This window comes from Leptodactylus fuscus, chromosome 1 (assembly GCF_031893055.1).
Source record: "Leptodactylus fuscus isolate aLepFus1 chromosome 1, aLepFus1.hap2, whole genome shotgun sequence".
NCBI classification, from domain to species: domain Eukaryota; kingdom Metazoa; phylum Chordata; class Amphibia; order Anura; family Leptodactylidae; genus Leptodactylus; species Leptodactylus fuscus.
The window spans coordinates 5,810,044-5,824,251 of NC_134265.1; the positions used below are offsets into that span (position 1 = coordinate 5,810,044).

Here is a 14,208-nt window from a genome sequence, read left to right on the forward strand (position 1 = left end):
TCCTAGACCTTTGGTATTGGGTCAAGGTGGTATACTTGTTCTTAGTGGAGTTTTGGGTCAACTCCTCTGAGACCTCTTATTCGTATACTTTGTGTGTCTAAACAATTTCTCTCTTTTCATCTAACCTTTCCTTTACTAATCCCTCTCATTTCTCTCTCTCACTTCAACTTCTTCCTTTTTTTTTTATATTGGTCTTGCTTTTCTATTTTCGTACTCCTCACTATCTCTCTACTTTCCCAAATGGCCAAATTGGTTTGTTCTTCTCTTAACATCAGAGGGTTCAATTCTCCACAAAAAAGGCACCATGTTCTCTTGCTATTTCGTAAACAAAATGTTAACATTGCCTTTCTTAAAGAAACCCATTTCAAAGGATCCCGTAACTCTGTGCTTCCAAAATCGCATTATTCCCAATGGTTTTATAACACTCATCCCACCTCAGCCTCTAAAGGAGTCACCACCTTGATTCACCGAGATGTTCCCTTTGTTTGCCAAAGCCAGTATTTTGATGCAGAATTTAGAATGTTGCTACTTAAAGGTTTTATAGCGCCGAAAGCTTTCAACCTGGCTATCTTTTACACTCCCGATAAAGGTCAAATCGCATGGCTGTTGTCCACGCTCCAAACCCTGAAACTGTTCGCAGAAGGTACAGTTATCTTAGGAGAAGATTTTAACATTGCCTTCAACCCTGATCTCGACTCATCCACATTGGCTTCGTCTGTCTCATAAAGAGCTTTGAGAAAGATTGCAACCTCCTTTCAGGAACTCAACCTAGTGGATATATGGAGATGTTACCACCCCACAGTCAAAGACTTTACCTTCTACTCTACGCCAAATAATTCTTACCACTGATTGGATTATATACTCCTCTCCAAAGACCTCCTACTTCACGCTATGCTTACAACCAATAAGATAAGATAATCCGTTAATAGTCCCACAGTGGGGAAATTTCAGCATCTTACAGCAGCATAGTAATACAGATACAGGATAATACACAGTAATATAATACAGACGTAAACATACATATGCTGAGAAGAGAAGATATACTAGGAGTCCATAGCAACTAAGGAATGGAAGAGAAAGAAGGAAGACTTCATAGTCATAATCATTAGTTCTCTGTGCGGAGTGATCTTCGCTTGGTCTGATGTAGATTATACAGCCTAGTCGCAGTTGGAAGGAAGGACCTGCGATAGCGCTCCTTCTCACACTTGGGGTGAAGCAGACGGTCACTTACAGTGCTGCCAAGTCCCATCAAGGTCCCATACATGGGGTGGGATTTGTTCTCCCGCATGGAGGTCACCACAGAAAGTATCCTCCTGTCACCCACCACCTGTACTGGGTCCAGGGGGCTCCCCAGGACAGAGCTGGCCCTCCTGATCAGCCTGTCAAGTCTATTTCTGTCCCTGGTTGATATACTGCTTCCCCAGCAGGCCACACCGAAAGAAATGGCTGAAGCAACCACAGAGTTGAAGAAGGCCCTAAGAAGTGTCGCCTGGACTCCGAAAGCCCTCAGCCTCCTGAGCAGGTAGAGCCTGCTGTGGCCCTTTCTGTGCAGCGCCTCCAGGTGATCAGCCCAGTCTAGTTTATTATTGAGGAGCACGCCCAGGTACTTATAGGTCCTGACTATCTCAATACATGTTCCTTGGATCTCCACCGGGGTCGGGGCACTTCTCCGTTTATTAAAGTCCACCACCATCTCCTTGATCTTCCCAGCATTAATCCTGAGCTGGTTCCGCTGGCACCATTCAACAACATCCCGGTTTAAGTCTCGGTATGCCCTATCGTCGCCATCAGTGATAAGGCCTACTATAGCAGAGTCATCGGAGGACTTCTGTAAGTAACAGCTGGATGAGTTGTGCCTAAAGTCAGCAGTGTACAGTGTGAAGAGAAATGGGGCAAGAACTGTACCTTGTGGTGCCCCCGTACTACAGATCACAGTGTCAGACACACACAGTCCTGGGCTCTCACATACTGAGGGCGGTTTGTCAGGTAGTCTAGGATCCAGTTGGACAGGTGATGGTCCACACAGTCAAGGTTCAACTTTTCCCTCAGTAGCCCTGGCTGAATGGTGTTGAACGCACTGGAGAAGTCAAAGAACATTATTCACACAGTGTTCCGGGGTTTCTCCAGGTGAGAGAGAGCTCTATGGAGAAGGTGGATGATGGTGTCATCTACCCCAATGCCCGGCCGATAGGCAAACTGGAGGGGGTCTAGAGCAGAGCTCACTAGAGGGCGTAGGTGTGTCAGGACCAGTCTCTCTAGGACCTTCATCAGGTGTGATGTCAGTGCTACGGGTCAGAAGTCATTGTAGCCCATCGGGTTGGGTTTCTTTGGGACTGGTAACACACAAGAAGTTTTCCACAGTCGAGGTACCACTCCCAGCTTTAGATTCATATTGTACATGTGCGTAATCATACCACCTAGCTGGTCACTGCACATTTTAAGAATTCATGCGCTTATACCATCAGGTCCTCCGGCCTTGTCTGGTTACCATCTTTAGTGAGTGAAGAACAATTGGGCTTTGTGCTGGGTAGAGAAGGGCGACATAACACAGCAAAATTGCTCATGCTTATTCACCTCGCTCTCAAAAAGGGGTTACCGTTGGTTCTGTTGGGTGTCGACGCCGAAAAGGCATTCGACAGAGTCGACTGGGACTTCATGACAGCTACATTGGAGAAGTTCGAACTGCCCACACAATTTATAAGGGCACTACTTTCCCTGTACTCAAAACCTTTGGGAAAACTGAAGATCAACGGCATACTTTCTCAAAGCTTTTGCATTTCCAATGGGACGCACCAGGGCTGTCCACTCTTGCCCACTTTATACAAACTTGTCTTGGAAACCCTTCTTCAAGCAGTGAGACAGGATTCTAAAGTGCAAGGTATGCACTTGAAAGGATGGACTTTTCAATCTACTGCTTATGTAGATGATGTACTGTTCATTATTACCAATCCTGCAGAGGGGCTCCTAGCCTTAGTGGAACTTCTTAAGCATTATGGTACTCTTTCATGCTATAAAGCCAACTTTACGAAATCTGAGGTTCTCAACATCACCCTCGATGATGCTACTGTCTCCTCACTCAAGAGATCAACGCCCTTTGTGTGGTCCACCTCCACACTTAAATATCTGGGGATTCAATTAACTCCTACTCTAGAAACTCTTTACACAGCGAATTTTCCACCGTTATTGGCAAAACTAAGAAACTCTCTATCGACATGAGTCGCTCCCCTTGTCCTGGCTTGGGAGAAAAAAAACCTACTCCAGACCTACTTGGTTCCCAAAATCCTGTACAAAATCACCATGTTACCCATTGCTCTCCCCACTGCATTTTTTAGATCTCTTAGGAATTTATTCTCTAAGTTCATTTGGAGGAAGAAGATGCCTAGGATCTCATGGGCTCAGCTGACAAGTAAAAAAGCAACAAGGGGGTATAGGCCTTCCTGATATCCAGAAACATTATACAGCTATCCGCCTGAACTGGTGGGCAGACCTGGAAGCCCCAATGACCTCTTTAATACCTTCTCAACTACTATAAGACAGTCTGGATATTCCTCTTCCGGCGGTACTTTGGTTTCCCAATCTGCTTTCAAGAAAGATCACCACTTCTTGCCCGCTCCTACCAGGAGCCACGGCATATTGGACTGAGCTCTTGCAGGACTTAGCTCCGACACCCTCGCCACTGTTGCCAGTCAGCTTGATTCTATTTCTCCTGGAGATAGGTGCAGAACCTTATAGTGATCTTTGGTTGATATTTCGTCATCTTCTGCCGAAAGATATTATTACGCCCACTGGTATAATGCCACTACCTGACATCCTTTGGTTGCTACCGGACATGTCCTTGTCTTTCTTGCACAAGTGTCATCTAATGGCTATTTTGTCATGACTGCAGGAAAAGTTCACCTTCCGCTCTCAACTAAAAGAATTCGAAAAGACAACTATGCTCCGGAAGATCTCTCATTTTCTCCATTACTTTGTGGACCCCCCCTCTCATTTCAAGCCTGCTTAACTGTTGGCGTGGGAAAGGGAATTGCAGATCTCTTTATCTGGCAAAGATGTGCATGTTCACATGGCTTCTCACCCTGCATTCGACTACAGGAAAATAGCTACAAATTACTTTCATGCTGGTGTAGAACTCCTGTGTGGCTACTACAGAAAACACTTCATATGTCTGAAAGGTGCTGAAGATGCTTTGCTGAGCCAGGCTCCTACCTACACATATGGTGGGACTGTCTGGTTATTAAACCCTTTTGGTCGGCAGTACAGGACTGTGAGCTACCCCTACTTTACCATCACTCCGGCAATGATCTTTTTATCCATGCCCTCGAAAGACTATATAAACCTTCCAGTGATAGACTTGTAACCGACCTCTTGTCTGCTGCAAAGATGGTCATCCCACACTTCTGGTTGCAAATGGAATCCCCGCCACTATCCCTCTGGAGAGAAAAAGTCAACCAGATTGCTAGATTTGAGGAATTGATGAGTTGGTCTTTGAGAACGCACAATCACTACCTTAAGATCTGGACCCCTTGGCTGATCCATAGACCTTGAAACAGGCCTCAGGGAATTTTCTTTTTTCTCTTCTTTCATTTCTATCATTTCTTTCTTTGTGCTTTCCTGTTCCCTTCCCCCATTATTCAATTGTTCAACAGCTTTATTATTGGAATGTGTATACTTATACATCTGGTACCTTATACCTGTTTTTGCAACAATTTTGCCATTGTTGTTGTACTAAATTTTTGAACATCAATAAAAATCTGAATTACAAAAAAAATGTCACCTTAGGCCCCAATCACACTGTGGAATCCGGACTAGAAAATCTGGTCTGTACATCAGTCACATTTCCCAGCCTGAACTCTGTCCACACACCAGGACTCCCCGTGTCTTAGTGATCTATGACGCTAGGAGTCCCTGCTTCCTTGTGACTCCACAGACCCTACTACATACTGTATGGGACAGCAGATCCGTGGTGAGTTCAGGCTGAGAAATCCAGCAGATGTGGTTTGGATTCTATTGTGTGTATGGGGTGTAATACAGTAAGATTTATGGCATCCTACAGTATTATTCCACATAAGTGGCCATATTTAAGCAGCCATGGATTGTGTTCACCTCTACAGTGACCTAGAGCAGTGGTGGCGTCTCCTGCCCTGCTTCATTACTATTCACTATCACTGACCTCCATCTCAGCACAGTGAATACTAATGAAGTAGGCCGCGCTGCCGTCGTTTGCTGCTTGTGCCACTGACTTCACTTCTTCACTCGGTCTGAAGCGTCTCAGGCAGCGGCTGCTCAGTGGGGAATATACTTATAAGGTTATGTTATTCAATAATAGTAATAGCAGTTTTCTTTTTGTCAGATGACTGTACCAGGAGCTCAGAGGGACATCTGATATCTACAGATTATAAAGCAGAGAATCATGATATCACACAAGATCCATATGAAGAACATGTCATTACCCCAGATATACCATCAGCTCTTCAGGAGAAAGATCTGTCTTCTAATTCATTACAGTCTGTTAAGCAAAATAAAAGCTGCCGAAGTGGTGTTATACATCAGAGAACTCACACAGGAGAGAAGCCATATTCTTGTTCAGAATGTTGGAAATGTTTTTCTAAGAAATCAAACCTTGTTAGGCATCAAAGAACTCACACAGGGGTGAAGCCTTATTCTTGTTCAGAATGTGGAAAATGTTTTGCTCACAAATCAATTCTTGTTGCACATCAAAAAACCCACACAGGGGAGAAGCCTTATTCTTGCTCAGAATGTGAGAAATGTTTTGCTCATAAATCAGACCTTGTTAATCATCAAAGGATTCACACAGGAGAGAAGCCATTTTCATGCTCAGAATGTGAGAAATGTTTTGCTCATAAATCAGGCCTTGTTGAGCATCAAAGGATTCACACAGGAGAGAAGCCATTTTCATGTCCAGACTGTGGGAAATGTTTTACTGTGAAATCAGGCCTTATTAACCATCAAAAAATTCACACAGGAGAGAAGTCTTATTCTTGCTTAGAATGTGGGAAATGTTTTGCTCAGAAATCAGTCCTTATTAAGCATCGAAGAATTCACACAGGAGAGAAGCCTTATTCTTGCTCAGAATGTGGAAAATGTTTTGCTCAGAAATCAGACATTTTTAATCATCAAAGAATTCACACAGGAGAGAAGCCATTTTCATGCTCAGACTGTGGGAAATGTTTTATCTTGAAATCAGGCCTTGTTGAGCATCAAAGGATTCATACAGGAGAGAAGCCATATTCATGTCCAGACTGTGGGAAATGTTTTACTTGTAAATCAGGTCTTGTTAAGCATCAAAGAACTCACACAGGAGTGAAGCCATATTCATGTTCAGAATGTGGGAAATGTTATGCTCAGAAAACAGACCTTGTTAATCATCAAAGAGCTCATACAGGAGAGAAGCCATATTCATGCCCAGAATGTGGGAAATGTTTTGCTCAGAAATCAGACTTTGTTAAGCATCAAAGAACTCACACAGGAGAGAAGCCATATTCATGCTTAGAATGTGGGAAATGTTTTGCTCAGAAACAAGGCCTTGTTAAGCATCAAAGAATTCACACAGGGGAGAAGCCATTTTTATGTCCAGAATGCGGGAAATGTTTTACTCAGAAATCAGTTCTTGTTAAACATCAGCGTGTTCACAAACCGGAGAAGCAAATTGTAAGTGGATTTTCAACCTGAAATCATTGACTCGTCTAGGTTGTAAGAAGGATCTTATATTCACAGGGGTTTTTTTAGGTAAAATTATTTATTTTTCTTTAACCCCTTCATGCATTCTTACGTATATGTGTGTGGGGGAATGTAGGTAGTTACTGCATCTCCACGTACGTGATAGTGGTTGAGCGGGCTCAGATGAAGAGCCCGTATGATGATCATGGGAGCACAGCTGTATCTGACAGCCAGGCTCATGTTACAACATCCAGAATGCTACAACATCCAGGACGTTGATAACACTGATCCCCACTGTTTAACCCTATACATGTGTATAGTGCTGAACCAGCGATCAGTACATTGCTGATTCAGGTGTACCATTGGGGCAACATGTAGGTGTGTGTGTAGTAGAGCTTTGTATGACGTGTATGTAACGGAGCCGTCTGTGTGTGACGTGTATGTAGCGGAGCCTTTTGCGGGTGACGTGTATGTAGCCGAGCTCTGTGTGTGTAGCAGAGCTGTCTGTGTGTGACGTTGTTAAATATTATGATATTACAATATTCCTGGCATATAGGGTTATTTCTAGACTGCTGACTTCATTCTTCCACATGGGTGTGGTTAGGGTGCACCATTTTACAGTTATCCTAATATAGACACAAGGAAGATTTAGAATGGAGGACAACTCCCCCTCTCATGAACAGAAAGGAGTGACAGACTGTCACGACCTGAATACTTTATAAAATTTGTGTGTTTTTCTGATGGGGTTTGGTTGGGGATTTGATCCGGTGTTCTGTGGTCTTCTTGCCATTGGTTTGTGTATTGAGTATCGGCCTTCAGAGTACACTTGAGTTTTCTTTGGATTGAGCCTCAGGTGTTGGTCGTTACCATCGTCCTATCGGATGGCTCTGGGGACTTTAATAGGAGGAGGGCTGGCTTCACTAGTTGCCGGTTTTCGTTGTAACCTACTTGAATTCGTGCATCAGGGAGGTGGATTGTTTTGTGGAGTTACAACTGACTAGGAAATGGTGTGAGTGTTGCCTTGTGTGTTAGTCTGGTTTGTCCCTCCACCCTGTCCTTCAGTTCTGGTTGCCTGGCACTATCTTGTTGTTTGTGAGGTTTGGGTTCCAGTTTGTTTTGCCCCAGTCCTGTGTTAACCCTTTCCTCACCTCTCCACTGTCCCTCTCCTCATTCTCTTGTTGTGTATTGTGTTATGCTGCATGTCTGTTGTCCAGCACATCCCATCCTGTTTTTGTCTGCAGCTGCACCTTGGTTTCTTTAGGGGTGACCACTTTAGTATCCCCAGTCCCTAGCTCTCTTTTAGCTCTCTCCCTATCGGCTAGGCCTTCGTGTTTAGAGAGCCAGGAGTTGTCGGGGCCAGGACTAGCTTGGGAACAGCCAACCAGCACCCGCAGGCAGGGCCTATCCACCCAACGTAGCATCAAGGAAAGTTTCCTACCCCTGTTCCCTTAGCGGTGCAGTCTGCAGTCAGGATTCTGTGTCTGGGTATAGACACGAACGTAACACAGACACACATATCTCTGGTGGTCGTCATCCATGGGGGATCTATGGCAGGTCTGCCGCTATCTCTTCTCTGTAATACTGGACAAGATGTCATGACCATCCCAGAGTCCATCAACCAGATGATCGAGCATGAGCCAAGCTGGAACTCTACAAGATATCCAGATGAAGAAACCGAACTATTAGCCTCTCTGATGATGTAAGCTAATGAGACAGTGACTGAGATTTCTGTTATTCCGGAAGGTTTCCATGTTTCCATTTTTCCTTAAAGTCTTTAATAAATCTACATGTTTTTTTATAATAAGGAGCTTAGTCCTCTCTCTTAAAGCTTCTCAACACGTGATTTCACCAAATATTGTATATTTTGCAGACGTCTATGTAGCAGAGCTGTGTGTGTGATGTGTATGTATCAGAGCTGTGTTTGATGTATATGTAGCAGAGCTGTGCGTGTATGATGTGTATGTAGCAGGGCTGTGTGTGTGATGTGTATGTAGCAGAGCTGTTCGTGTATGATGTGTATGTAGAAGAGCTGTGTATGTAGCAGAGCTGTGTGTGACGTGTATGTAGCAGAGCTGTGTGTGTGTGTGTGACGTGTATGAAAAGTACTGTTTTGTCAATTTTTCCTACCTAACCAAACCTAAATCCTCTCTATCCCTCAGTAGCTCGTCTCTCCCTATCTAACTCCAAGCCGCAAATTACACGAATATGGCTGCCACTATTCTTATAAATCCGAGGTCACCTGATTTAACCAGCCAATGACTTTTTCCTATTTTTTTTTCGATGCCTACGTCTTCCTGCTTCCAGTGCCACCTTCTCTGCACAGTTATTGGTGCAAATAAAGCACCAGGGAAGGTGGGAGGGGATACGAATTTTTAGTGCGTTTACTGCGTATTATTCGATCGAAATCGAATATGTTGAATACGGTAATATTCGATCAAATACCTACTCGATCGAACCGTATTCGCTCATCTCTAGTTATTATAACAAAAAAAACTGCCACAAATTGATGTCAATTCCTGCATCAAAAAACTGATCCATTAGAAAATGTGCGTCCATTTGCATCAGTTTTTTGCTATAAAAAAGATCTGTTTTTTATGTTTACCTCTGCCCCCCCCTCCACATGTGATTCACTTAGTACCCATCAGAGGTAGCAGAGGTGGGGGGGCAACCAATCCCCAATGGCTGCCCCAGCATGTGTGCTACCCCTGATGGTGCATCCTCACATCTGCTACCCCCACACGTGCGATGGTATTAGGTGAAGCACATGTGGGGGGTAGTAGAGGGGCTGGCCCCCAAGTACTACAAGTCACAGCACAACTTTTTTTTTTTTTTTGTTGAAGCGCCCCTCCACGTGTTTCACATTATACCATCGCACATATGGGGGTAGCAGATGTGAGGATGCACCTAATACCATCAGAGGCAGCATATGGGGGGGGGGCAGTAATTAGGGGTAGCACACGTTGGGGGAGCGATCAATCCCTAACTGCTGCCCCCTCCACATGTGCTACCTCTGATGGTGTTAGGTGAAGCACATGTGCATACCTCCCAACTTTTGAAGAACCGAAAGAGGGACAAAATGTGCGGCGCGCGTAAGCAAATGTAGCCCCGCCCACTTTTGTATTGACTCTGCCCACTCGTTAATTTTTCATGTGCCCGCACACAGTATAATCCTCCTACAGTCACCCGTAAATTATGTCCCCCCTTTCTCTCTCCCCCAGTTTCATATACACCCTTCATCTGCCCCCAGTTTCATGTCCCTCCATCTCTGCCCCCAGATTCATGTCCTCTCCATCTCTGCCCCCAGATTCATGTCCCCCCCTCTCTGCCCTCAGATTCATGTCCCTCCATCTCTGCCCCCAGTTTCATGTCCCCCATCTCTGCCCTCAGATTCATGTCCTCTCCATCTCTGCCCCCAGATTCGTGTCCCCACATCTCTGCCCCCAGATTCGTGTCCCCACATCTCTGCCCCCAGATTCATGTCCCTCCATCTCTGCCCCCAGATTCATGTCCCTCCATCTCTGCCCCCAGATTCATGTCCTCTCCATCTCTGCCCCAGATTCATGTCCCACATCTCTGCCCCCAGATTCATGTCCCTCCATCTCTGCCCCCAGATTCATGTCCCTCCATCTCTGCCCCCAAATTCATGTCCCCCATCTCTGCCCCCAGATTCATGTCCCCCATCTCTGCCCTCAGATTCATGTCCTCTCCATCTCTGCCCCCAGATTCATGTCCCCCATCTCTGCCCCCAGTTTCATGTCCACTCCATCTCTGCCCCCAGTTTCATGTCCACTCCATCTCTGCCCCCAGATTCATGTCCCCACATCTCTGCCTCCAGATTCATGTCCCCACATCTTTGCCCCCAGATTCATGTCCCCACATCTCTGCCCCCAGATTCATGTCCCACATCTCTGCTCCCAGATTCATGTCCTCTCCATCTCTGCCCCCAGTGTCATGCTGTCCTCTCCTTCATCTGCCCCCAGATTCACGTTCCACTTCAACATTAAACTTACCTTCTCCTCCGCTCCCTCGCCGCCTCTCTCACTGACAAATGCAGCTGAAAGAAGGAGCTGACACAGGTCAGCTCCTCGCTTCGCCGCTGCCCGCCTCTCTCCCTGACACATGCAGCTGAAGCTGCTTGCGTGCTCGCTTCGCCGCTGCGTCTCTCTCTCGCTGACACATGCGGCTGAAGCGAGGAGCTGACCTGTGTCAGCTCCTCGCTTCGCCGCCGGCTCCTGGCTTGTACATCGCGTCTACAAGCCAGGAGCTGGCGGCAGCAGCGAAGCGAGGAGCTGACACAGGTCAGCTCCTCGCTTCAGCCGCATGTGTCAGCGAGTGAGAGACGCAGCGGCGAAGCGAGCACGTGAGCAGCTTCAGCCGCATGTGTCAGGGAGAGAGGCGGGCAGCGGCGAAGCGAGGAGCTGACCTGTGTCAGCTCCTTGCTTCAGCCGCATATGTGTTCAACTCAGATCTGCGTCCTCTGGACGCAGATCTGAGTTGAAATCGGGACATACCTCCCTCCAACCGGGACCGCGGGACATGTCACCCAAATCGTGACTGTCCCGCGGAAATCGGGACGGTTGGGAGGTATGCATGTGGAGGAGCTGTCCCCATGCCCTGCAAGTTACAGCACAAATAAAAACAATTGTGCTGTGACTTGTAGTACTTGAGGGACGGGTCCTCTGCTCAGGCCCGGCTCCAGGTTTTTGTGGGCCCCTGGGCGACAGAGGCTCAGTGGGCCCCCTTTGGAGCAACCCATATTCAATTGGGTGGTTTTTTTTGTTTTGTTTTGCGGAGGCGGACCTACTGGACTGGAGTGAAATACAGGCCATTCTATACAAGTAGTTAGAACCTGTTTACACATCAGAAAGTAAAGAGGAATTATAGACGGACATCTGCCCCAGATTCCTCTTTATTTTCTGCCCCCAGGCTCATGTTGGTGGATACAGAGTATACAGAGCCCTTGCGGCTTCCATCGCTGATTAGGCCCAAATAAATGAGTGTAACCAGTGCGGAGTCTCAAGCCGCGGCCTCCGAATCAGCTGCAGAATCGGCAGCAATATCTTCTTTTTCACATGGGATAAATACCTTGACTGTAGGTCTGCGGCTGTAGTATCTCCTGTACCCTCGGGTTCTTCTTCCCTTCAGCGGAGTGCAGAGGAGTTGGGTCTGATGGATGCCTGGTAGTATGTGCACCCTGAGACTAGGGGTTAAGCTCGCTTCTCCTCTTCTCACAATTCTATGTCCTGTATTGACTTGGGGTTGCTGGGAAGATCTCTGCTGCCCTATGTTTCCGAAGTTTCTTACCTCTCCCACTCTATCTTGGACCATGTCCCATTGAAGCTAGTATTATGGGGATTACATCCTTCATGTCCACACTGGAGACTCAACCCTTTCTGGCCTTCTATCCTGTCCCTCCCCACCATACATTATCCAGTAATGGAACACCTTTTTTGATGACCAGGGCCCATCCACTAGTGAGCAAGGGGATGCACGATGGCGGTGGTAGTAGTCACGGTTGTGTCACAGGCCTGAGTGCTATACAACCCTGTTCCCCTGTCACATACATGTTCCTTTCCTTACACTTTAGCTGTTACTTTTCTACAGTGTACAGGCTGCAATGACTTCTGTGAGTCCAGTAACAACGGTTTTAAAGAACTTTACTTGAAAGATCCCTTGTGCAGGCAAAGTACAGATATCACAGTCTCTTTGATAGCAAATGGCAGCACAGCTTTTACACTTATCACAAGGAATTGCAGCACTTCAGTCACAGTCCCATATCCTCTGTAGTAGCAGGTATACAGATTCTGGGTAGGTAATAGTTAATTTGGTACTATTCCGTTATCGGGCCAGCAGCAGCGCAGTTCAGCAGCAGCTTTCGGGACAGCAGTTCAGCAGCGGGAATTACAATGACATCCGAGGACTGCTGGCCCGATGCTTGTGCCCAGTAACCAGTACATCGATGACCCCCCTCCCCCATCCTTCTCCTCCTGCCAGTGCTGCCCCCCAGCTCTCCTTACATCTTCCCCGTACCCTCTCCCCGCCACACGACTAGGCCTCACCTCAGCGCTAGTACCGAGACCGAAAGGAAAGACACCGGGGCTCAATCCAGGCCCTGACAAGAAACACGCCGACTATAGGAACGGTGAGCTACAGCGAGCCGGAGGGACAAACTTTCTGCAGCGTCCGGCGGCTATCTAGTAGCATTCATTGCTCAAGATTTACGGTGAGGCCTATTACAGGGAGAGGGTACGGGGCAGATGTAAGAAGAGCTGGGGGGCAGCACTGGAAGGAAGAGGAGGATGAGGGCATCGATCGATGTACTGCCTACTACACACAAGCACGGCCTCTATCATCGGGCCAGCATCGGCTTAGTCATGTGGCGGGGAGAGGGTACGGGGTAGATGTAAGGAGAGCTGGGGGGCAGCACTGGAAGGAGGAGGAGATGGAGGGGGGGTCATTGATGTACTGGCTACTGGGCACAAGCATCGGGCCAGCAGTCCTCGGATGTCATTGTAATTCCCGCTGCTGAACTGAACTGCTGTCCCGAAAGCTGGTGCTGAAATGCGCTGCTGCTGGCCCGATAACGGAATAGTACCGTTAATTTATCCACAGTCCAGTGCAGCTTTAGCTCTAACACAGCTTGGCTATACTGTGCAATGTGATGCAAGAGAGTACTTACAGAGTAGGTGCTAGAGCAATGCCCTATCGCAGGGTGCTAAAGCCGTGAATCAACGACGTGGAAGCCGCTTAGGTTGGATCCAGCTGGGGAACCCATGAGAAGCGTGGATCCAGGCAGAAGACTTCTGTATCCAACAGGTTATTCCTCTGGCTTAGGCCAATAGCACAGGATTAGACTTTTTAGATGATCTCCCAGGCATGGACTGATAGGAGTTCAGTGGTTGGGATGGACTGATAGCTGTATATAGCCCATGTGAGGTTCTGACTAGCCTGGAGCAATGCTGGCAAACGTGTACTGGCTACAAGCCAGGCTTAGACTCCATTCTGCCATCACCTCTCTTTGTGAACGCAGGAGATGGACTGGGGACAAGTCTCCACTCGCCCCAGAAGCAGTTTGTGCCTCTCTAGGCTGAGAGCAAAACATGTAACTGAAGTAGCAAGATGCTAAAACATGTGGGTTTGCAAAGCTAAGCAAGGTGCAAAGCTAGTTAACCCCTACAGTGCTGCAGACAAACCTCAGTGTATGCTGAGTAATAAAGTACAATACAATATACAGCACACAAATAGAATGGCTGACATCAGAAATTACCACTTGACAATATACAAGGAAATATAGTGACATAATGACAACTTAAACAGAACATTAACATCTTGTTCTGGGACACTGCACTAGTATATTGCAGTGTTGGGATGCCTTTAAAGCTTTTTCTTGGGGGATGATGTCCCAGGCTATCCACGATCTTAAGAGCACGCTCCCATAGAAATGAATGGAAGCACCTGTGACGCTGACTTTGCCGGCGGCCGGCCGGCGTCACAGGTGCTTCCATTCATTTCTATGGGAGCGTGCTGTTC

At 46.9% G+C, this 14,208-nt stretch overlaps 1 protein-coding gene across 1 annotated transcript in view; it reads left to right on the forward strand.

Annotated features, from left to right (window-relative positions):
* LOC142190990 (uncharacterized) overlaps positions 1-14,208 on the forward strand; it is a 30,871-nt gene that overhangs the window by 4,657 nt on the left and 12,006 nt on the right. Inside the window, exon 2 of the mRNA XM_075262327.1 lies at positions 5,351-6,637. Within this exon, the coding sequence (XP_075118428.1) occupies positions 5,351-6,637 (1,287 nt within the window). The remainder of the gene's footprint in view (positions 1-5,350; positions 6,638-14,208) is intronic.